Genomic DNA, 24484 nt, shown 5'->3' with positions numbered 1-24484 from the left:
GGTTTATAGAGTTAAATTTAATTACCATATGGTAATGCTAGCAGAGCCAAGTTAAATTTAAAAAACCTATGTATAGTAGGTTTGGTTGCTGTCAAAGAATAATAGTTAACTACATGCTGATTCATAGTGTGGGCCTTGGGTCAGAGTTTCTGGATTTGAAGCTAACTCTAAAGCTGTTACCAGCTCTGTGACCTTCAACGAGTTGCTGAACTTCTTAGAACTTCAGTTTTCTTATGAGTATATGGGCATAATAAATAAAACATGGTGCTGCATCACAGATTATCGCCAGACTTAATGGTTTAGAATAATAAACATTTATTTATTGGGATATAGTTGCTTTAATGAACATTTATTATCTCACAGTTTCTATGGGTCAGGAATTTAGGAGGGGTTTAGCTGAAAGTTCTGGCTCAGGGTTTTTCATATGGCAGCAACCATCTGAAGGCTTGACGAGCTGGAAAAATCTGCTTCTAAGGTGGCTTACTCACATTGCTGCAAACAGAAGACTTCAGTTTTTGCTGGGTTTTGGCAGGAAGCTTCAGTTTCTTCCCACATGGGCTTCTCCATAGGCTGCTTGAATGCCCTCACAACATGGAAGCTAACTTCCCTTGGAGTGAGTGACCCAAGAGAGTGATTGAGGAGGAACGCAGTACTTTTAGTGTCTAAAGTTGTATACCATTATTTGTGCCTTAGTCTGTTATTAGAAGAACATCATTAAGTCTGGCCCACACTCAGAGGGAGGGGAATTAGCTTCACCTGTTGACTATCTCTGAGTATCAAAGAATTTGTGGATATATTTTAAAACTACCACAATAATCATAGAGCTTTTGAGAGGATTAAATGAAATAATTGCTTGTGAATCCTTTAGTACATTGCTAGGGACAGACTAAGTGCTCAAAGAATAATAGTTAACTACATGCTGATTCACAGTGTGGGCCTTAGGTCAGAGTTTCTGGATTTGAACCTAGCTCTAAAGCTACTACCAGCTCTGTGACCTTCAACAAGTGTTAGCTACTACCTTCTACTCAGTTTCGTTAAGGTGTAGGTGACTTTTACTTTACAAAGATATGGGGGTCTAGGCGTAATATCTCCTCAACTACCACTCTCTTTTTACCCCCCAAACTACATCAAGTTTTACTTTAATGCTCATGGCATCTGCTTACCAAAGCTGTTCAGACTAAGTGCTTAGGCATATATCTCCCTACTTATGTTAGCCTGGCTAGAATCTACTTGAATCTGAGTTTGATTCTTCTGTATTGAAAACTTACATTTTGAAAATTATACTACAGGAAACTTTCAGTTATACATGTGAATGATCATGAGTAATCCCTATCCATGTAAGTCAGCTCATTGAGGTTACTGTTTGCATTCCAAGTGTCTAAACCCAAAGCCTCTGGCACGTGGTGGTCACTTAGTACTTTTTTTCTCTTTTTAAAAAAATTTCCAGTTTTATTGAGATGTAATTGACATACAACATTTTATTAGCTTAAGGTATACAATATAATGTTTGATATGTGTATATTGCAAAATGATTACCACAGTAAATCTAGTTAGCATACATCACCTCAAATATACAGTTCAGTGTTGTTAACTATCACTTAGTACTTTAAATATTTGTTATTAATTAATATACAGTAAAACCCTTTTTAGTATACAGTTTTATATTTTGACAGATACATACTATCATGTAACCACTACCACAATCAAGAGTCCACTGCTCCAGGGACTTCCCTGGTGGCGCAGTGGTTAAGAATCCACCTGCCAGTGCAGGGGACACAAGTGTGATCCCTGGTCCGGAAAGATCCCACATGCAGCGGAGCAACTAAGCCCGTGCACCACAACTACTGAGCCTGTGCTCTAGAGCCCATGCGCCACAACTACTGAAGCCCACACGTCTAGAGCCCATGCTCCACAACAAGAGAAGCCACTGCAGTGAGAAGCCTGTGCACCGCAACGAAGAGTAGCCCCTGCTCCCCGCAACTAGAGAAAGCCCGTGCATAGCAACGAAGACCCAACACTGCCAAAATAATATATATATATATATATATATATATATATATATATATGCATATAGTAGCACTTCACTGTGAGCATTACATGAGTTAACAGATATAAAATTCTTAGAGTAGTACCCTTCACAAGGTAAAAGGTCAATAAACATTTGGTCATTGTTAATGTTAGCATTTCTGGAACACCTACTATGTACTGGGCATTTATCCTAATTATCACAGTAACCCTGATGTAGATGTATCCACATTCAGCAGAAAGATAATCTAGGCCCAGTGATGCTAGGTAATTTGCCCAAAGGATGGCCATGACAAGATCTGAATCCAAGTCTGTCAAAACTTCTTTCTGCTGCAGCATGCTCACGTTCATTGTTTTCCTGGTAGTGAAGCACTTTATGGTACTTTTAAAATGTAAGGTGTACCTACTAAATAGGTTTTCTATACAAATGGTTGCTGCTTTGCTGAAATGTAAATCGAGCCAAACATAGAGCCTAAGTACACATGAAGAACATCGAATATATATTGTCATGATTTAAGCCAAATAATTATTTTCCAGTGGCATATCTAAATCTCATCTTTTGTATTTTGTTTCCCAACAGGCTGTTATAATGGGTTGGTTTATATTCTGAAGAGTAATAGTGGAGAAAAATACTGGATGTTTACTACTAATGGTGCTGTCAAAAGCTCAGCAACTGTGGATCCAACCACAGGACTTTTTTACATTGGCTCTCATGACCAGCATGCATATGCTTTAGATATATATGTAAGAATTCACTTCATCAATTTCATACCATAAGCATAGATAGAAGAGTGTGAAACTATCAGGTGGTGGTGACTAGGGGAGCAGGTATTAACTATTCCCAAGTTTGTGATCTGGGAAGATTAAGGGGTTAATTAACAGCCATAATATCTTAAGACAATTTTAACTTCCTTACCGAATTTTCACAAATAAATTTACTACTCAGAGTTTTGAAATATAAGGAACTTAGAATGCCATCTTGACAATAGAGAAGAATCACAAAAATATCAATAAGAACTGATTACATAAAATTTTTTAATTTAAGAATTATAAAATTAAAAAGAAATAAGTTGGGAAAAGTTTTTGAAACAAGTGTGACAGAGTTAAAATAGTCATAAGTATAAATTAAGAGCAAATACAAATAAGAAAAATATAAAGGTCCAGATAGAAAAATAAACAAGGGATATAAATGCACAGGACCCCAAAGAAGAAATAGCTAGTAAATGTATTTAAATATTTCATATGTTTAAGAATCAAAGGAATGAAAATTTAAAACTTTGAGATAAAGAAGCAAATGTTATTAGAGTGTAGCATTAAATGCTGGTGACATTGGTGAGAGGTAAAGCCTTCGAGGAAAACAATTTGACCATAGGTAACAATTTCATATCCGTTGATTCAGTAAAATTCTTCTAGGAATCTGTCCTGGCAAAATAATCAGAAACATGGACAGATATATGCACGAAGATGTCTATTTCCAAATTGTTTATAACACCAAGCAATTAGTTCAAGACAATTTTCAATGATAAGGTAGAGAAATTATTTTGTGTTCATATGGGATATGATCCTTTAAAGTAATATTTAAAGAGTTTTACAAAATAAGTGAGCTAAATTAGATACAAAGTGTATGATATTCAGAGTGATGATCTCAAGTATATTAAGCTGTGTGTGTGTGCGTGTACCAAAAAGATCACAAGGGAAAATGCTAAAATGTTAACAGTGGTAATCTCTGGGTATTGGCTTTTGTCATCTTTTTATACTAACTTGATTCTCCACAGTGAGTATATATTATTTTTATACTAAAAATAAAAGTTATATTAACTAAGATAGACATAACATCAGGAGGGACAGGATATGTATATTTTGTTAATCACCAGCAGAAACCAATTAATTTGCTTTCTTTTTCTTTTTCTTTTTTTTTTTAATTTGCTTTCTTATTTGCAGAAAAAGAAGTGTGTTTGGAAGTTGAAATGCGGAGGAACTGTTTTTTCTTCTCCTTGTTTGAGCCTGATTCCATATCACTTGTATTTTGCTACGCTGGGAGGACTTTTACTGGCTATAAATCCTGTAGGCATAAAAGAATATTTATTGATTTTATTACCTATTTTTCTTTAATATTTTTTATTTTTGCTTTGAATTCTGAAAATTTGAAGTAGATCTCAGATATAGTCCATACATTACTGAACCAGAATTCATTAAAAATGACTGACATAAAGTATAGAAAGATGAGAAAAATATAAGTTCTGTGTATGTCTTTTATCAATTTTTTATTTTTATTTTATTTTTTTGGCTACGTTGGGTCTTCATTGCTGTGCATGGGCTTTCTCTAGTGGCAGAGAGCGGGGGCTACTCTTCATTGTGGTGCGTGGGCTTATTGCGGTGGCTTGTTGCGGAGCACAGGCTCTAGGTGCTCCGGCTTCAGTAGTTGCAGAGCGTGGGCTCTAGGCGTGGGCTTCAGAAGTTGTGGCGTGCGGGCTTAGTTGCTCCATGGCGTGGGGATCTTCCCGGACCAGGGATTGAACCCGTGTCCCCTCCTTTGGCACGCGGATTCTTAACCACTGTGCCCAGGGAAGTTCTATCAATTTTTTAAGTTGGCAGACTGTTCTCGGTCCTGTCAAGAACTTCGTGTCCATTCTAAGGATGGAATTTATGTGCTAGTTATTTCTTTCCTGGTTTTATTGCAAGTTTTTAGCATTCATAAGTAGCACTCATTAATTTTATAGCTGTGTATATGTGTACTAGCTTCATTTATAATGTCAGCATGCCATTATAGCATTTTCTGGTGTTTATAGCTTTACCTCTGGGAGATTTATGAGTTTATTTTATAAAGGGTAGTTGATTAGTAGAATTATTTAAATGCTGTGAATTGCTTTTTGACAGGCCACTGGGAGGAGAGTTTGGAAACATTCCTGTGGAAAGCCACTCTTTTCTTCTCCACGGTGTTGCCTACAGTATATTTGTATTGGCTGTGTAGATGGGAATTTTCTCTGCTTTACTCACTTTGGAGAACAGGTAAAAATTTCTAGTTCTGTTTTATTTACATTTCTCAAAGGCATAGTAGCTGGTGACAACTGAAGTAAAATTTTAAACATTATTTGACCCATTGTGTTGAAAACTAATTCTATTTTAATTGTCAAACCATGGGTTTTTAAAATTTTGAATGACGCTATAATAGATTTAAAAGATTCTATCCAAACATTGTTTTACTTTTGCCATTCTCCTCTCACAATTTAAAAAATGTCATCAGTTTTTTTTTTTTTTTTTTTTTTTTTTTTTTTGCGGTACACGGGCCTCTCACTGTTGTGGCCTCTCCCGTTGTGGAGCACAGGCTCCGGACGCGCAGGCCCTGCGGCCATGGCTCACGGGCCCAGCCGCTTCGCGGCATGCGGGATCTTCCCGGACCGGGGCATGAACCTGTGTCCCCTGCATTGGCAGGCGGACTCTCAACCACTGCGCCACCAGGGAAGCCCATGTTATCAGTTTTTAGCCAACTTTATTATAACCTCTATTCCGATTGTGAACATTGAAATAAACTCCTGCTTTTTCGATGAAAACCTAAATCTGTTACATAACCCAATTTGCATTGTGTGGAAGTTCCATCTTCAACTTCATGATCTGCAGGGTAGGCTCCTTCTGAGTCATAATAGGTCTTTCGTTGGGATAATAATCTCTACTTCTTTACCCATAAGTGACTGTGGCACAACTTCTGTGTTTTTGATTTTGGGGATTATTTTGTGGACTTGAGAGTGTACTAGCTCCAACATGAGTTAGCCCATTGCTGGCTACAGTTGACTTTGGGTGCTTTTTATTCTACATTCACCCCTCATAGCCTAGCAGTTTCTTTTGTTCTGTGTGACAATTACTTTGTGATGAAATCTTTTATTAAGTTCACTTAATATTTTTTATTTACAAAGTAATTTGAATATATTCTCACCTTCGGATTTCTAAAAAGCAGCAAATGCTATTACCCCTTTTTTTTTTACCTTTTCTGAATGAACCAAAGAAAGATTAAAGTGATTTTGTCCAAGTCAGGGACAGAATTGAGATTACAAATCATATTTCATGAATATACCCACTCTTTTTATTTTGCTTTTACTCTACTGCTATTACTATGGATTTGTAAACACTATCTTAGACTTATGCTTTTTCTTCCTTGTGTGTTTTCTTTAAAATATGGCTGACAGGTTAATCTATAGTAGCTTTGAAATAAGCAAACAGTGTATATATCTACAGGGTAGACACACAACTCATAGCTCTTTGTTTAAAGCTTTAAATTATTGCACATAAACTTTTCCTTTCAGCCTACTTACCCCCTTATTCCTCCATTAGGAGACCAGAATAAGATACAATTTTTAATAACATACACTGAAAACTGTGTAGTTTTTTCTTTGAAATAAGTGTCTCTGAACATATAAGTAATAACTTTTGAATGGGGTTCGAAATGAATTTTACTTCATAATATTATGCATAGCGGTGATTTATGTAATAAGGACACTCACTGGTGGGTTTTGTGCTAGATTTTACAATTGGGACAGAGGTCTAATCTGAGGGTGCTACTTTTGGGAGAAAGCCATTATTTTCTCTATGTATAGTTACCATTCAGTAGCCTGCGTCTCTCACATTTTATTAAGAATTTCAAAAAGCTTTATAGAATTGTTGAGATGAATGAATTATTTTTGCCTTTATCACCCTTCAGATTTGGCAGTTCTCTACCAATGAACCAATCTTTTCATCCCCATGTACCTCAGCATCAGAGCAAGAAATATTTTTTGGTTCCCATGATTGCTTTATCTACTGTTGTAGTGTGAAAGGTCACCTCCAATGGAAATTTGAAACTACTTCAAGGGTGTATTCAACACCATTTGCTTTCCATAACCACAATCGTGGCAATGAAGTGTTGCTGGCAGCAGCATCTACTGATGGGAAGCTATGGATCTTGGAATCTAAGAGTGGAGAGTTGCAAAGTGTGTATCAGCTTCCTGGAGAAGTTTTCTCTTCTCCTGTGGTCTGGGAATCAATGCTTATTATTGGATGTAGAAATAATTATGTTTATTGTCTGGATTTATTGGGTGGCAATCAAAGATAATGAAGGACAGTCTTTACTAGAATATATCTGTGAGATGTTTGAAAATATTTTACATTATGGAGCATGTGGATAGTCTTATTTTATGTTAAAGATTATATTTTGTTTAAGAAACTTGTCTATTACACTTTATTGGAAAACAACCGTATTTTACTTCCTATAGGAGCAACAAATGCTTTTAAAAGGAATTATAGAACAAAACACATCAATATGTTAAGTGACAGTTTCTTTTAATTAGGCTACAGATGTTCTACTTGGTTTTTTATAAAAGACTTCTGGAAAAAAAGATCAGAATATACTTGGTGGGTTAAAAAATTAGTCTGTGATGTAATACACCATTCACTCATTTATACTGAGATTCATAACAAGATTTTCAAAGAAAGGATCTATTTATCAAATTAGTTTCCATAATTAAAAATTTTTTATTATTATTTTAAAAATTTATTTATTTGGTTGCACCAGGTCGTAGTTGGGGCAGGCAGGCTCCTTTAGTTGTGGCTCGCGGGCTCCTTGGCTGCGGCACGTAGCCTCCATAGTTGCGGCACGTGGGCTCCTTAGTTGTGGCTCACGGGCTCCTTAGTTGTAGCATGCGAACTCTTAGTTGTGGCATGCTTGTGGGATCTAGTTCCCTGACGAGGGATCGAACCCAGGCCCCCTGCACTGGGAGCAGGGAGTCTTAACCACTGCACCACCAGGGAAGTCCCTGTAGTAGTCTCTTATGATCTTTAATATTTCTGTGGTGTCAGTTGTAACTTGTTCTTTTTCATTTCTGATTTTATTGATTTGGGCCCTCTCTCTTTTTTTTATTGATGAGTCTGGCTAAAGGTTTATCTATTTTTTTTTTAAGCTTTTCAAAGAAGCAGCTTTTAGTTTCATTTTATTGTTTTTTAAGTCTCCTTCATTTATTTCTGCTCTGATCTTTATGATTTATTTCCTTATACTAACTTTGGGTTTTGTTTGTTCTTTTTCTAGTTTAGATGTAAGGTTAGGTTGTTTGAGATTTTTCTCATTTCCTGAGATAAGCTTGTATTGCCATAAACTTCTCTCTTAGAACTGCTTTTGCTGTGTCCCATAGATTTTGGATCATTGTTTTTCATTTTCATTTGTCTGCAGGTATTTTTTTTAAATTTCCTCTTTGATTTCTTCAGTGATCCATTGGTTTTTTAGTAGCATATTGTTTAGCTTCCACGTGTTTGTGGTTTTGCAATTTTTTTCTTGTAGTTGATTTCTGGTCTTCTAGCATTGTGGTCGGAAAAGATGCTTGATATGATTTCAATTTTCTTAAATTTACTGAGGCTTGTTTTGTGGCCTAGCATGTGATTTATCCTGGAGAGTGTTCTGTGTGCACTTGAAAAGAATGTATTCTGCTGCTATTGGATGGAATGTTCTAAATGTATTTATTAAGTCTTATCTGGTCTAATGTGTCATTTAAGACACAGTGTTTCCTTACTGATTTTCTGTCTGGATGATCTGTCCGTTGATGTAATTGGGGTGTAAAACTTTCCTACTATTACTGTGTTACTATTGATCTCTCCCTTTATGTCTGCTGGTATTTGCTTTATGTATTTTGGTGTTCCTATGTTGGTGTTTATATATTTACAGTTGTTATGTCTTCTTGAATTGATCCTTTGATCATTATGTAGTGTCCTTCTTTGTCTCTTCCAACAGTCTTTATTGTAACATCTATTTTATCATATATAAGTATTGCTACTTACCCTGGCTTTCTTTTGATTTCCATTTGTGTTCAATACCTTTTGCATCTCTTCACTTTCAATCTGTGTATGTCTTTAGATCTGAAGTGAGTCTCCTGTAGGCAGGAAGGCGGGATATATATGGGTCTTTTTTTTTTTTTTTTTTAATCCATTCAGCCACTCTATGTCTTTTGATTGGAGCATTTAGTCCATTTACATTTGAAGTATTTATATGTATGTTCTAATTGCCATTTTGTTAATTATTTTAGGGTTTTTTTGTAGGGCTGTCTTGTTCCTTCTTTTGTTCTCTTGTGATTTGATGACTATCTTTAGTGTTATGTTTGGATTCCTTTTCTCTTTTTTGTGTATCTATTATAGATTTTTGGCTTGTAGTTACCATGAGGTATTTATATAGTAATCTGTATTTATACATGATTGTTTCATGTTGTTGGTCTCTTAATTTCAAATACATTTTAACAATCCTGCATTTGTATTCTCCTCCCCTCACAATTATTATTTTTGGTATCATATTTTACCTCTGATTGTTTTGTGTAACCCTTAACTGCTTATTTTAGATATAGATGATTTTACTACTCTTTTAACCTCCCTGCTAGCTTTGTGCATGGATGATTTCCTACCTTTACTGTATGTTTGCCTTTACCAACAAGTTTTTTCATTTCATAATTTTCATTTATCTAGTTGTGGCCGTTTCTTATTTGTTGAGAAGTTCCTTAAATATTTCTTGTAAGTTTGGTGGTGCTGAACTCTTTTAGCTTTTGCTTGTCTGTAAAGATTTTGATCTTTCCATCAAATCTGAATGAGAGCCTTGCTGGGAGTATTCCTGGTTGTGGGTTTTTTCCTTTATCACTTTAAATATGTTGCCCTTCTGGCCTGCAGAGTTTCTGATGAAAAGTCAGCCGATAGCTTTATGGGAGTTCCCTTCTATGTTATTTGTTGTTTTTCCTTGGCTGCTTTTAATATTGTCTCTGTCTTTAATTTTTGACATTTTAATTACAGCATGTTTTAGTGTATTCCTCTTTGGGTTAATCTTGTATGGGACTCTCTGTGCTTCCTGGACTTGGATGTCTGTTCCCTTTCCCAGGTTAGGGAAGTTTTCAGTTATTATGTCTCAGATATGTTCTCAGTCACTTTCTGTCACTCTTCTCCTTGTGAGACCCCTACAATGAGAATATTAGTGCACTCAGTGTTGTCCCAGAGGTCTCTTAATACTGTCCTCATTTCTTTTCCTTTCTTTTTTTCTGTTCAGCATCAATGATTTCCACTGCATCAATGATTTCCACTACTCTGTCTTCCAGCTCACTAATCTGTTTCTCTGTATCATTTAGTCTACTGTTGATCCTTCTAGTGTATTTTTAATTTCAGTTATCATGTTCTTCATCTGTTTGGTTAGTCTTTATATTTTCTAGCTCTTTGTTAAAAACTTTTAATTTTCACTCTGTGTATCCATTCTTTTTCCATGTTCTCTGATCATCTTTACAATCACTGCCCTGAGCTCTTTTTTGGGTGTTTGCCTATCTCCACTTCATTTAGTTTTTCTTGTGGGGTTTTATCTTGTTCCTTCATCTAGAACATGTTCCTCTGTTGCCTCATTTTGCCTAAGTTGCTGTTTGCATTTTTATGTTTCTGGTAGGTTGGTTATGTTTCCTGACCTTGGAGAAGTGGCCTCCTCTAGGCGACATCTTATGTGTCCCAGCAGTGCATTCCCCTCTTATCACCCAAGCTATATGCTCTGGTGGTTTCCTGCTATGAGGGCTGTGTGGGTCCTTCTGTTGTGAGCTAACTATGTGGGCCATCTGGTAGGCTTGGTTGGCCCCTGTTCAGGTTGGTTGCTAAGCCCTGCCCTGTGCAGAGGCTGCTGGCCACTGGTTGGCATGACCAGGTCACAAGATGGCTGACTGCAGAACCCCAGGGGCCCCAGGGCTAGTGCTGGCTCACTGGTGGGTAGAGTCAGGGTCTAGAAAACACCAGGGCTGTTGCCCATCCTATGGTGGGTGAAGCAAAGTCCTGGGGTTAGTGCTGGTCTACTGGTAGGCAGAGCCAGGTCCTGGAGTCTGGATGCAAGGCCAATGGTCCCAGATCTGTTGTCAGATCGCTGGGGGGAAGGGGGAGGGGCTGTTCCTGACACAGTTGGGTATGGGGTTTGCGATGTCCCAGAGCTTATGTTGACCTGCTAGTGGCCAGGGCCAGGACCCAGGCCCAGATAGTCCCAGGATATGGTCTGGCCTACTGATGGGCTGGATGGGTCTGCAGCCTGTGGGATTGTGGTTTTCTTGCATCTGGTGTCTGCCCCCTGGTGGCTGAGGCTGGTCCAGAGGCTAGAACTGGCTGCCTGGACAGCACGGCCAGGGCAGGGCTGGGTCTTGGGGCTAAAAACCAGAGGGAGGATTCGACAATGGCCCTTGCCAACACCAATGTCCATGTGGTAGAAGGAACTCCCAAGAATGGCTGCCACCAGTGTCGATATGTCCCCAGGGTGAGCTGCAGCTGCCTCCTGCCTCTTTAGAAGACTCTCCAAGATCAGCAGGTAGGTCTAACCCAGGCTTCTATCAAATGACTGCTTTTGCCCTGGGTCCTGGAGCATGTGAGATTTTGTGTGTGCCCTTTAAGAGTGAAGTCTTTCTTTCCCCCAGCCCTCTGGGACTCCTGAAAGTAAACCTTACTAGCCTTCAAAGCAAAATGCTCTGGAGTCTTGTCTTCCTGGTGCAGGACCCCTGGGCTAGGGAGCCCGATGTGGGGCTCAGACCTCATAGTGCTTTGGGAGAACCTCTACAATGTAGTTATTCTCCTATATTTGGGTCTTCCTTCCAGGGGGATGGGACTTGACTATATCACAAATCCTACCCTTCTACCCATCTTGTTGTGTTTCCTTCTTTATGTCTTTAGTTGTAGAAGATCTTTTCTGGAAGGTTCTGGTCTTTTTCATCAAAGGTTATTCTGCAAATAGCTGTGATTTTGGTGTGCCCATGAAAGAAGGTGAGCTCAGCATCTTTCTATTCCACTGTCTTGGCCAGTCCCTCCAGAATGAATTTTTAAAAGAATATTGAGTCTCTTGCAGAATTACAAAGAGGGCTAGAGCTATATACAGCCAGAAACAATGAATGCCTGAAATCATATCATTTTGGCCAGAAGACAGCTGCGGTCCTTGAGGCTAAATGCTTATTACCTTATGGCTGACCCCACTAACGCTGGACACTGTTTCCTACCACTGCCAGACTTCCTCACAGTCCCCCCATCTTTTGGTCAGTTGCTCCCAAACCGCAGTCCCTTCCAATTTGAAGTGAAACATGTTGTTATGCCCACGAGAGAGTATAGGAAGGCACCTAACAGGCATTTCAACTGTGGTAGGAGGTGAGTGCTGCCCTCTACCAAGACCCACAAGGTAGAGATTTCTGCAAACACACACAGAAAGGGGATTGAGGCCATAGGTGGCCCAAAAGAACATATCTTCTGCTAGGTTTTAGACCCGTGCGGATTCATCTTTAATGTATTAACTACCTGGAGCTCTTGCTAAATGCACATTACAATTGAGAGGGCTGGAAGGAGGGGGGCTTGGCTTAGCCACACTGGAGACTGAGGCCAAAGGAAAAATCAGTAATACTGACCCTGTCTTTATTTAAAATTTTGATATTTGTTCATCACGGAATTTGCGTTAACCTTGATTTTTAAAATATTGCATTAAAATAGCATTCCTCTTGATTACTTGGTTTTTTGGCACCCAAGGCAAGTGCCTTGCTCACGTCACTCACTTTGCCCTTGTCTGGCCTCGTGAGTCAGTAGGTCTGGTCTGCGGCCCTAAGCTGCGTTTCTCACATGCTCTCGGCTTGTGCCCATGCTGTTGTTCCATGGCCCACGCTTTGAGTAAAGAGGTTTGTAGGATCATTTTGTCTGAGATGCCAGACCATTCAATTCCAGTTTAGGATTGAGATAAACATTTTATTTGTCCCTACTCAGTATTTTTCTCCAAAAACATCTAGTTAAAAGTATAATAAGGTACCATATAAAATGCCTTGAAATTTTTCTTTCTCAACAAAAGCTTTGTATAAATACAAGCTTTCTATAGATGGTCATTGAAATCAGTAAAAACTTCAGCTTGAAATTCCATCAGTGCCGAAGATCTTGTGGGTATTTTTTATTGAAAGATCTTTTTCCTTCAATAATGGTCATTTTACATTAAAACTTTATACAACCAAAATCTCAAAATAATAATAAAATCACACTAAGGTATTTTTATTGTTAAGTCTCTACTTCATTTTATTGTTGATAAAAATATTGCAAGACAATTGTAACTCTAATGTTTCTGCTTTAAAATAAGCAATTAAAACTAAACATCACAAGAAGAGACAATGAATACATACTACAATTTGCTAATAACTGGCTAAAATGATAATTTAATAGTAATTAATGTATAAGAAACAATTGCACTTGAAAAATTAAAAAAGTAAAGAAAAAACCTCTAGTTTTGTAATATGTCTTATGAACAGAGGTTAATCATCTATAACCTTGCCAGGAGAAGTGTATGTTTGTTTAAATTAAAAAAAAAAAAGCTTGTGTATTTAACTAGCAATCATTCATTTCTTTTAAGTCTTGAATTTTTTATATGCTTTATAGAATTTCCCCCATAGTTTGTTGATCAGAAAAGACTGCAACACAACTAAAGCAAAATAACACTTCATTGGTATTTAGTGCAAAGTAGGAGTAATTTTTACATGAAATATTAAACATGTAGCCTTTAGAAGTTGTTGGAAGTAAGTGTTATGACTTACTTCCAGTATACTTTCCTCAGTATACTCTTAAAAAGATTTTGATGGAAATTTTTTAACTGAGGTATTTCTCCTCCTTTGTATGGGATCAGTGGTAGGTAAGCCAGTACAGAGTTGACTTGTCTACCATTCTTTGTTAATGATCTGATTTATGCACCTGTTCTCTGCCATTACTGTGATATTATTCAAAGCTGACAGGATGACAGAAAAAGACAATGCAGAAGAATTAATGTAGCAGTATAATTCCAGGGCTCTAGGTGGAGAGATTCCTATTAAGAAGTGTTATATTAGTGAGGAAATCATTGAAACTAACAAATGTCTACATATTTGATTTAGAAATGAACATCACTGTGGAAAACATGCAGTGGAATATTAATTGCTTCTCATAGCCATAAAAAAATTAACGTTCCATTGGTTCTTAACAGTCTGAAGGTCCACTATATATAATATTAACTCCAACTTGCAAAAGTACAACTATCCACTTCACCACACATGCCAGCTGCTACCATGAGGCTGAGCCATCGTTTCCAGAAAGAAAATGCCTTGTATATGGTAAATAACTTCGCTGTCATCCTTTCTTTAAGGTACATAATAGTGTAACAGCACACTGTCTATTGAGTAAGCATAGAGGAAAATGATACTAATAAAATACTAATGTGTTTTTGTAGGAGAGGAGAAAAGGATGTAATTCCTTCCCCTGCTGTACTAGGCAAAGGATTTGTACTTAGATTTTGAAGTCAGGATTGAAGAAAAAGGTAATATGCCAACACCACGAAATGTAGGTTAGTACCAGCAATGTGTGGGTTTGCTGTATTTCTGTGTGTCGTGTAAAGCAAATTTAGGGAAATAAAAGTGAATATATGTGGCTTTTAAATTGCCAAGTCCTTTTTTTTAATCACGTGTATAACAACAAGGCCACTTAAAACTCTGAGATGTTTTTAAAGGTAGCAAGGTGAATGCTCTACATTATAAATGCTATTGAACATTTGACTCTAAATATGAATTACTTGATTATGGTAAAGAAAGAAACTTCCCACAGGAAGTCCTTTAGTACAAAGACTTCAAGTCTTGTCTTACTGTTAACTTTCCCTAAAGATTTAAAAGATTTTCAGAGACATGTAATGTCAATAGACTCTTATACCCTGTAATAAATGGCTGGTTTGGGGGGGTGGTTTTATTATTTTTCCTATCTCACTTTTGCTGCTTTGGGTGAAATGAGCCTCCCCTTCAGAGTTTTAAAAACTAGATTACACTAGAAGCAGTGTGTCCCACACTTCTCAACCTCTGTGATATACCAGAAGTCATCTGAAGAGTTTTTACCGGAATATACACATCTGGCCCCATCCTCACAGGATCTCTGATGATTGAGTAGGTCTGGGAGGGAGCCTGAACTTCTTAAGAACAACTGCACTAGACGGGGATTCTCAGAGACAGAGAATTTGTAGCTGCTGCTTCTTTTTTTTTTTTTTTTTAAATCATTTTAAATAAAAATGTTCCCTAGGAGCCAGCTGGGCCAAATGGTTAACGTGTCCTTGAGGAGAGCTGTGGTAATAACAGGGCCTGTAGCTCAACAGTGCGGTAGAAGAGTCAGTGGACTCGCTGTCTGTGTTACAGTTTCCTGTTGGGGCAAAATCATGAGAAGCAGACATGGTCAAAGAGTTGGGAGCCAGACTTTTACTTGCAATTCCCAGTTACTCACTGCATTCAGGCGAATGGGCACTCTTGTTTATATAAGATCCTTTCACTATTACTATAGAAAAGGGTAGAAATCTCCAAGCACATGGTAAATGGTTTGGAACAAAGAAACAGGAGTACAGAATCAAGAAAACTATTACAAAGATTGGCAAAAGTACATGTTCTGAGCGGTGTGTGGGTGTACGTGTGTGGAAGGGCCATGGAATGGGTGTGGCAGGCGCTCGTGAGAAGTTCTCAGTCTGGAGATTTTGCTTCATGTGGTCCCTAGGACGGAATTTTCTCTTTAGAATTAGGAGGACCTCAAGGCACCAGGACCTAGGGCTGTGCAAATACACTCTTTACAAGGAACACCACCAGTTCAGTTTCTGAACATTATTTTAGAGCCTATAAAACATGCTGCTTTCCCCTAGCTTCGTTTCTTTCTTTACCTCATATAAAAAATAAATAAATAAAAAGGGCAAGAGAAGAGCCAATAACTGGCAGTAGGAATGGATAAGAGTCACTCTTTACTTAATAATCTGTGGACAGTCGCTCCAGGCCTTGGCTTTCCTTTTGGCCAAAGCCAGCCAGGCTGGTTCTGTTGACACGGGGGCAGCGTCTGGGGTAGAGAATCTCTTTGTGACTTCTTTCACCAGTGGTGCTGGGGGAGCCGAATCAGAGATCTCCACTAGATTGCATTTTGAAGGAAAAGGAGAAAGGAATAAGTCAGAGCCACATTTTGATTTAGCAGAAGTATGAGATTCAGAAAGGAAAACCCAGTGAAACACTGGGTATCTTTGGTGAGAAGAATTAGAGAAAGAAAGCTACGTGATCGTAACTGTTACATACGGAATTACGGTGATCACAGTGCAGTCGATTCTAATTTCAGAGAATTTCTAGAAACCTAATTTTCTCTGTGCGCAGAAGCTATGCCTGTGTAATAATAAGAGGTAAATTCTGTGATTCTAGGCATACAACCAGTCAATTTCATGAAGAAAAAGCTTAAACCAAGTAGTTTGAAGTTTGAACCTGTTAGCTGGTGAGGTTAAAAGCTACCTCCTCTACCAAGCAAGCATGCCCTGGGTCCCTCCTCCCTCTGAGGCCCATGGATCCTGCCAGCTCTTATCACTCAGACTCCTCTAACAATTCCTTTGTATCCTATCACTATTTATCAGACCTTAGAGGCTTTGTGTGGTGAGCGTCCCTTTGTGTGGTGAGGCTTTGTGTGGTGGAGCCAGCTCTGAACTGCATCAACCCTTTGGTGCTTCTAAGAAACCAGGCAGACAGAGGTTGATCTCTTTGACTTTGGAGCTTTCACTATTCTGCAAGAATTCTCTCTTGACACACACCAATATGATGTTTAGAATCCTTAATTCCTGAGTATAAGATCAAACGAAATAATGCCCTTGGAGGTTCTTGAGAAAATGCTCCAAAGTGGTTTTCAAATATAAAGGTTTTTTCTCCTTACCAAATAGTAAATATGGCTTTAATAGTGAGACCTCTTTACATTTCCAGACCTCAGCTAGCAGGTATCCAAGGCATAAAAAAACCTTGGGTCCAGAAGTTGGGTGTCCTCTGAGGAACAGGGCTGCCTAGTGGGAAAACAGATGCCCTAATAACCCCTGAGAGGAAGTTCTTTCAGACCCTCCATCCTCCAAGTGATATGTAACACAGAAATAGTTACAAACATCATTGGATCATTTTATCTTTTAACAGAATAAAGAGTTTTTTTTTTTAATGTGCATGTGTCTCCTATGTGTCATGAACATATAAACACTGCTGTTGTTAATTAACATCAAGGACTTAGAGCACAACAACTTTGCCCTGTCAAGTCACACCTGGGTCAGAAATTTGCTGTCTGAAATCACATCAGTAAGAAGGGACCAGGGACCACCCCACTTTTGCCTGGAGCATCTGAGCCACTTGGATGACCATGATTCAGAGAAACAATTTCCATTTCCAACTGGAGCACAGCTCCAGGTAGGGGTTTTCCAATACAGCTTCCTCACATTTACCTTAAGTTTGTGGTGTCAAAGGAAACAGGCTCCTGAGTCCACTTTTCAGCTCAGGCTTGATATCAACTACTTTGCTTTGAGTCACTGCTTCATTTAAATTTTACCTAAAATTCACCCTTTCCCCTGAATCCTAATATCTTATCTCTTGTTTTGTTTAGAAGGTTCTTATGGTGTGCAGTCTTCCCTGCTGCAGGAAGTTAATAAACCTAATTTTGTTGGACTACAGGCAGTGGAGTTGGAGAGGGCTCATATCACCTTGTTAAAGGTTCAGGAATATAACGAGTCACCTGATATCACATTAGTAGCTTGAAATTAGCCATGGCTGGGAGTATTTACACCACAGCAAATACTACAAATCAGAGGTCTCTCCACTCCCTGAGGAACTGATTGTTAAAAGTTTATCATCACACCACTTGATAGTGGGTGAGTTTCTGACGATCTTTATCAGACGAGCTTTATCAGTGTCAGAGTTGATGAATGGGGTTGTGAGACAGCTTGTGCTCTGAAATGCCTAAAATGCTGTGCTAGTTATGACGCTAGAGGAAATAAAACACACCCTAAGAAGAAAAACTTTTAAGTACGGTTAAATAGAAATGGACCTGTTCTCTACCTGTCACAGATGTAGGAAGAGTGTTGGCCTTTTTCAGCTGTTCTCGGCGCTCGAGCCTGGACGCTGCTGTCTCTGGCTTCTTCTCTTCTGGCTGAGCGGTGGACTTGTGCAGGGAACCAGCTCTGCTGACACTGCTGCTTCCAGGCTGCGGGCTGACACTGACCTGGATGGAGAGAGAAAGCCAGGGGGAGACTGACCATGCAAGGCAAGGCCTTGGAGGCTTCCATTGGCCAGCCCCCGTTCTCTGGTCCCAGAGGAGGGGCCAGACTGCAAGGGGGAGCAGTGTGTGCTCAACCACGGAGCCGCTCAGTGCACATGTCCCGAAGAGGGGACGCTACATACTTTCCCAGAAGAGCCCTTCAAATTAACTATACCGTTAGGGCCACAGAGCAAGATTCCTAATTTCCTCTCGACTCACTGCTCAAATAAAATGCTTCTTGTATTTCTCATATAACCTGTGTGAGCAGATTCTGCCAAATCAGGCTAACCGAAGAGCATAAGGAAACCAAATTTCTAACCTAAAACGCCTCCTTGTCCTAACAGCGGTCAGCTTATTTATTGCTCTACTGTCTAAGTATTCTCCACCACTCTCAGCTAGCCTTGTTTTGTTATTGTCGTCTTAAATCCTGTGAACTAAAAGAGCCAAGCTCAGGAACTCCCTGGCCGTCCAGTGGTTAGGACTCGGCCCTTTGACTGCTGGGGCCCAGGTTCAGTCCATGGTTGGGGAACTAAGATCCCGCAAGCTGCACAGCGCAGCCAAAAAAACAGAGAGCCAAGCTCAGGAAAACAAAGTTGAAGCTGAAGGCTAAGCCACTTACGTTTTCTTTGGAGAGTTTTTCGGCCTGCTTGGCCTCCCTGGCTTGCTTCCTCTCCTCTCGAGTCGCCTGCTGCTCCCGAAACCCCTTCTGCTTTTGCAGTGCCAACGTTATCCACAGTGGCTGCGCGGTTTCAACTTTTTCCGCAAGTTTGGAGCCGTCTAAAGAGTGTCTGCTCTGAAGCGTCGGCTTTTCTGTGGGAAAAAGGACTGTGATATTGTGATGTACAGTAAGAAATACATATTTGGTCTTTGTCCCTGTTTCTGGCACAGAACTAAAACCCTTGCGGTTTCCTAAGTGATGAGAGCATAAAGGTGTCTTCTGTTCTGCTAATGAGGTAACTTTTGGAAAGCACCTAAAGATGGAGGTTGGTTGCCAATAGAACCAATCATGTGATTAGAGGGTTAGAACTTTTAGTCCCACCCCCAAGCTCTCGGGGAGGGGCAAAGGGTTGGAGGCTGAGTTCAATCACCCACGGCCAATGATTTAATTGATCACGACTATGTGATGAAGCCTCCATAAAAAGCCAAAAGGACTCGTAAGGAGAGCTTCTGAGTTGGGAACACATGGAGGTGCTGGGAGAGTGACTAGCTCCAAAAGCATGGAAGCTCTGTGCTCCTTTCCCCATTCATCTCTTCCATCTGGCTGTTCCTGAGTTCTATTCTTTATATATAAACATATATATATAAACTAGTAAGTAAAGTGGTTCCCTGAGCCCCTCTAGCAAATTAATTGAGCAACATAAATTTGCAATTGGCATCTAATTAGATGGGGGCGGTCTGGTAGGACTGAGCCTGTAACTTGTGCAATCTGATGTTATCTCCAGGTAGAAAGTCAGGACTGAGAGAAGTGAGCTGAATTGACACCAGCTGGTGTCAGAGAATTGTTTGGAAGTGTGGGCATCCACCCCCCACATCTCCCCAACAGAGTCAGTAAAAAATCAGATGTGCATTGAAACTAACTACTCACTTGTCTCAGTCCCTCATCCCCTAAAGCTTGTGACAGTCATCAGGCCAAGAAACAGTCAACTATCCCTTTCTAACACAAACACGGTGCCAATACCTGAGTGACTCCACTGGGTGGGAAAGTAATATATTCAATCAGTGGAAAAAAAACAGGAGCATGTGTCTCCCCTCAAAATGGAAGAAAAAGTAGTCTCAAGTGTCAAAAAACCTCAGGCCTACAGAGGACCCAGGTAGTTATTTGATTCATTGTCCTGCTTTTATTTATTGCTTTTTCACATTTTTTTCAATGGAAACTTCTCCATGTCCCCACCCACCCCCCTCCATCCAAACAAGTGGAATCCCAACGTATGAAAGGGGAAAAGGGGACACCGCAGCCTAGTGGGGCTGCTGAGGGCACCAGGACTCTGAGGAACACAGTGGGAAGCTGCGATTTTGGTCCAATGCCCTCATTTTTGCTTTAAATTTTTTTTTATTTATTTATTTACTGGCACACTGGGTGGCATGTGGAACTTCCATGACCAGGGATAGAACCCGTGCCCCCCGCAGTGGACGCGCGGAGTCTTAGCCACTGGACTGCCAGGGAAGTCCCCAGTGCCCTCATTTGATAGATGTGAGTACTTGGGTCCATAACCATCAACTGCAGTGACCATGGTCACCCAGCACTTAGTGCATGGGCTCAAGCCTGAGCCTAGGACTTCTGACTTCCAGTCTGTGCTTTTATTGTGGTGGACTGTCTTGCCTACGCAACTGGGGGCAACAAACTTCCCAGGTAGATGGGGTCAAACACTGAGTAGTAACTGGGCTCTGGAATTGAGCAGACCTGGGTTTGACCTTACGTGATCTTAGAAAAGCTACTTAACCTCTCCAAGCTTTCATTTTCTAATCCATAAAACGGAGATGAGAATGGCACATGCCTCATCAGGCTGATGTGAAGATTAAAAGAGGTCCTCGGTATGAAAACATTTAGCATAGTGCTTGGCATGTAGTAACCGCTCTACAAAAGTGAGTGTTCTTGTTATTTATGTCTGTGAGACAATGATCCCCACTCCCCTTCTACTCCCCAAGTAAAAATTATGTGCTTTTAGAGATAGCCATTCTGGCATTGGCATTGAATCCTTTACTATCTCCAAGGGAAAGGGCCCATTCTAGTCCTGTTCTCTGAAACCAAACAGAAGTCTACACTTTGATCCAGACCTTACCACACAGGGCTTTCAGTTAAGTGAACTTCATATTGAGGAGAAAGAACCAAAATAAGTTCGAATTGGGAATTCAAGCACAGAAATTCAGGCAGATCCTTAATTTTCTACAGCTTTTAGATCTCTAATGCTGTGCAAAGAATTCATATAATGAGCCTTGCGAATTTTAATATTCCTAACCAAATAAGGATTCAGTTATGATCTAACATAGGAAAGAAAACTGACACATTTCAGAAGTATTTTTTTAAAAAAAATAAACTGAAAGGAGTTTTTGATTAGTTAACCAGAAAATCAAAAAATATTTACCACTTCGAGCATTCTACTTAACTGAGAAGCTTTACGTACATTGGAACGAAATGAGTTTCACCTTTTTACTCAAGGGCCGTGTAACACCTGTGTGTAAAAATGGCTAAAAACCAAATTCCCCAGATCCAAGTGATTTCCATTTAAAGCAGTTATGTAAAAGAGTCTCACCTGAACTTGCTTGGGAAGGTCATTCAAGCAACAGGCCAGTTTCCTGCCAACAACTTTGACTGGGTTTATCACAAGGGTCGAAATATCTTTAAAGCATAATTGCCTAAACTTACAGTTGACTAAAATAATTTGAAAAGATAAATCTCTAGCCAGATTTTTATCTTCTTAGATCTGTAGTTTGAATAGTACATCCTGGAGTTATGGACCAGACTCTTTGAAAGGCTGTCACATAATATGTGTTAAGGGCCTAACAGGTCTGGATTGTAGTTGGGGATCAATAAACAGAAAACAGGATGTTAAAATGGGACTCATGCCTGAGTTTCAGCCAGGGATGCCCCAAAAGGTTGTAACAAATAATAAATGGCACTTACTCCCATGTTCTGAAGTGATGTGCTTGATCACCTACTCAGGACTAGCCAACGAGGTGACCAAAACAGCCACCTCAAGGTCCTAGGAAAATCAGAGCTGAGGCAGAAGCAGCCAGAGTAGAGAATTTCTTTGAAAAACACTGTTGGAGCATGGTGTGTTCCCACGTCCTCTCCCCAGCAGAGGAAAGGGGGCTAAGCCAAGTGAGAGGATCTCTCATGAGACCACTCAGATAAACTCCCGGAGTCTGTGGGGCACAGACTTGAGGTTCTATTTACACCAGGAAAAGTCCAAAGGCGAGGACGGTGGCTGCCAGGGGCCTGGAGAAGAGGCGTTTGTGCTGGGAAGACATCTGTTATTGAGTGATGCTTGAGGTTCAGGTGCTAGCCATGTGCATGGGGGAGAGAGGGGCAGTCTGGAGGGGAACCAAGGACCCAGGGCTGCCTGGAGGAGGCACCACTGAAGTAAGGGAATTGCAGGAGGAGAAAGAGCCCAGGTGGCTGGCACATGAGGGGTCTGAGGAACACACAGAAGAATCAGCACTGAACATCCCCCAAGAGCAGTGAACGTTGCTGCCTCACCTCTCTCCCTTCCTTTGCTCTAGCTATGGAGCCTGTTTCTGGGCCAGGAGGAAGGGCAGAAGTCGACCATGCCTGCACCCCCACTTTAGGCATTTCAGCCCAAAGCAGGCCAAATTAGGAGGGAGACACTTAGTTTGAAATACTGTTTGGAGTTTGATTATGACACTGGAGGCAGCATATAAATTACTAACATGACATAGTTGTTACTAAAGGTGCCTAGAGGACTTTTTACTATCAAAAAGTAACTGAAAAGATAGAAAGAACTCCAACTCAACAACAACTAAAAAACCCAATTAAAAAATGGGCAAAGGACTTAAATGGATATTTCTCCTAAAAAGACATACAAATGACCAACAGCATATGAAAAGGTGCTCAACATCATTAATCATCAGGGAAATGCAATTAAAACCACAATGAGGTATCACCTCACATCTGTGAGAATGGCGTGTGTGTGTGTATCTCCCAGAAAATAACAAGCATTGAACAGAATGTGGAGAAATTAGAACGCTTGAGTGATGCTGGTGGGATATAAAATGGTGCAGCCACTATGGAAACAGGGTGGTTCCTCAAAAAATTAAAAATAGAATTACCATATGATCCAGCAATTCCACTTCTGGGTATTTATCCGAAAGAACTGAAAACAGGATCTAGAAAAGATATTTGCACATCCATGTTCATAGCAGTGCCACTCACGATAACCAAGAGGTGGAAGCAACCCAAATGTCCATCAACAGATGAATGAATAAACAAAATGTGGTGTATACATACAATGGGATATTGTTCAGCCTTAAAAAGGAAGGAAATTCCAATAGATAACTAATGAGAACCTACTGTATAGCACAAGGAACCCTACCCAATGCTCTGTGGTGCCCTAACTGGGAAGGAAACCCAAAAAAGAGGAGATACAGGTATACGTATAGCTGATTCACTGTGCTGTACAGCAGAAACTAACACAACATTCTAAAGCAACTATATGCCAATAAAAATTAATTAAAAAAAGAAATTCTGACACATGCTACAATATGGATAAAGCTTAAAAACATTATGTTTAGTGGAAGAAGCCAGTCACAAAAGGACAAATTCTGCATGATTCCACATATATGAGGTATCTAGAGTAGTCAGATTCATAGAGACAGAAAGTGAAACAGTGGCTGCCAGGGGCTGGGGGAGATGAAAACGGGAGTTGATTAATGGATACAGAGTTTCAGTTTTGCAAGACGAAAAAGTTCTGGAAATTGGTTGTACAACAATATGAATGTAGCATTACTGAACTATACACTGAGAAATGGTTAAGATAATAAATTTTACATTATGTATTTTTTTACCACAATAAAAAAAAAACTTGTAAAAGTGACTGAAAGAATTATGGGGGGGGGGAAATCGGGAAGATGGCAGATGAGTAAGAGGCGGAGATCACCTTCCTCCCCACAGATACACCAGAAATACATCTACATGTGGAACAACTCCTACAGAACACCTACTGAATGCTGGCAGAAGACCTCAGACCTCCCAAAAGGCAAGAAACTCCCTCACGTACCTGGGTAGGGCAAAAGAAAAAAGAATAAACAGAGACAAAAGGATAGGGATGGGACCTGCACCAGTGGGAGGGAGCCGTGATGGAGGAAAGGTTTCCACACACTAGAAGCCCCTGCGCGGGCGGAGACTGCGGGTGGCAGAGGGGGAAGCTTCGGAGCCGCGGAGGAGAGCACAGCAACAGGGGTGCAGAGGGCAAAGCGGAGAGATTCCCGCACAGAGGATCGGTGCCGACTGGCACTCACCAGCCCGAGAGTCTTGTCTGCTCACCCTCTGGGGCGGGCGGGGCTGGGAGCTGACGCTTGGGCTTTGGTCGGAGCGCAGGGAGAGGACTGGGGTTGGTGGCGTGAACGCAGCCTGAAGGGGGCTAGTGCACCACAGCTGGCTGGGAGGGAGTCCGGGAAAAAGTCTGGACCTGTCGAAGAGGCAAGAGACTTTTTCTTCCCTCTTTGTTTCCTGGTGTGCGAGGAGAGGGGGTTAAGAGTGCTGCTTAAAAGAGCTCCAGAGGGCTTCCCTGGTGGCGCAGTGGTTGAGAGTCCGCCTGCCGATGCAGGGGACACGGGTTCGTGCCCCGGTCCGGGAAGATCCCACATGCCGCGGAGCGGCTGGGCCCGTGAGCCATGGCTGCTGAGCCTGCACGTCCGGAGCCTGTGCTCCACAACGGGAGAGGCCACAACA

At 40.4% G+C, this 24484-nt stretch overlaps 2 protein-coding genes across 5 annotated transcripts in view; one reads left to right on the top strand and one right to left on the bottom strand.

Annotated features, from left to right (window-relative positions):
* Positions 1-7536, top strand: part of AASDH (aminoadipate-semialdehyde dehydrogenase) — a 36020-nt gene extending 28484 nt beyond the window's left edge. For both annotated transcript variants that reach the window (XM_032633691.1, XM_032633689.1), the window contains 4 exons: positions 2606-2769; positions 3967-4089; positions 4903-5034; positions 6719-7536. In XM_032633691.1, the coding sequence (XP_032489582.1) occupies positions 2606-2769; positions 3967-4089; positions 4903-5034; positions 6719-7108 (809 nt within the window). In that variant the 3' untranslated portion in view covers positions 7109-7536. The remainder of the gene's footprint in view (positions 1-2605; positions 2770-3966; positions 4090-4902; positions 5035-6718) is intronic.
* Positions 7537-9821: 2285 nt separating this feature from the next.
* CRACD (capping protein inhibiting regulator of actin dynamics) overlaps positions 9822-24484 on the bottom strand; it is a 67415-nt gene continuing 52752 nt past the window's right edge. For 2 of the 3 annotated variants that reach the window (XM_032633161.1, XM_032633162.1), the window contains 3 exons: positions 18695-18900; positions 17877-18039; positions 9822-15939 (listed from right to left, as the gene is read on the bottom strand). In XM_032633161.1, coding sequence (XP_032489052.1) covers positions 15779-15939; positions 17877-18039; positions 18695-18900 — 530 coding nt within the window. In that variant the 3' untranslated portion in view covers positions 9822-15778. The remainder of the gene's footprint in view (positions 15940-17876; positions 18040-18694; positions 18901-24484) is intronic. The other variant, XM_032633160.1, reaches the window with a different exon arrangement.

The sequence above is a fragment of the Phocoena sinus genome, chromosome 5, assembly GCF_008692025.1.
Source record: "Phocoena sinus isolate mPhoSin1 chromosome 5, mPhoSin1.pri, whole genome shotgun sequence".
Lineage (NCBI taxonomy): Eukaryota > Metazoa > Chordata > Mammalia > Artiodactyla > Phocoenidae > Phocoena > Phocoena sinus.
Note: the sequence above shows the minus strand (reverse complement) of the source record. Positions and strands in the feature narration are given on the sequence as shown.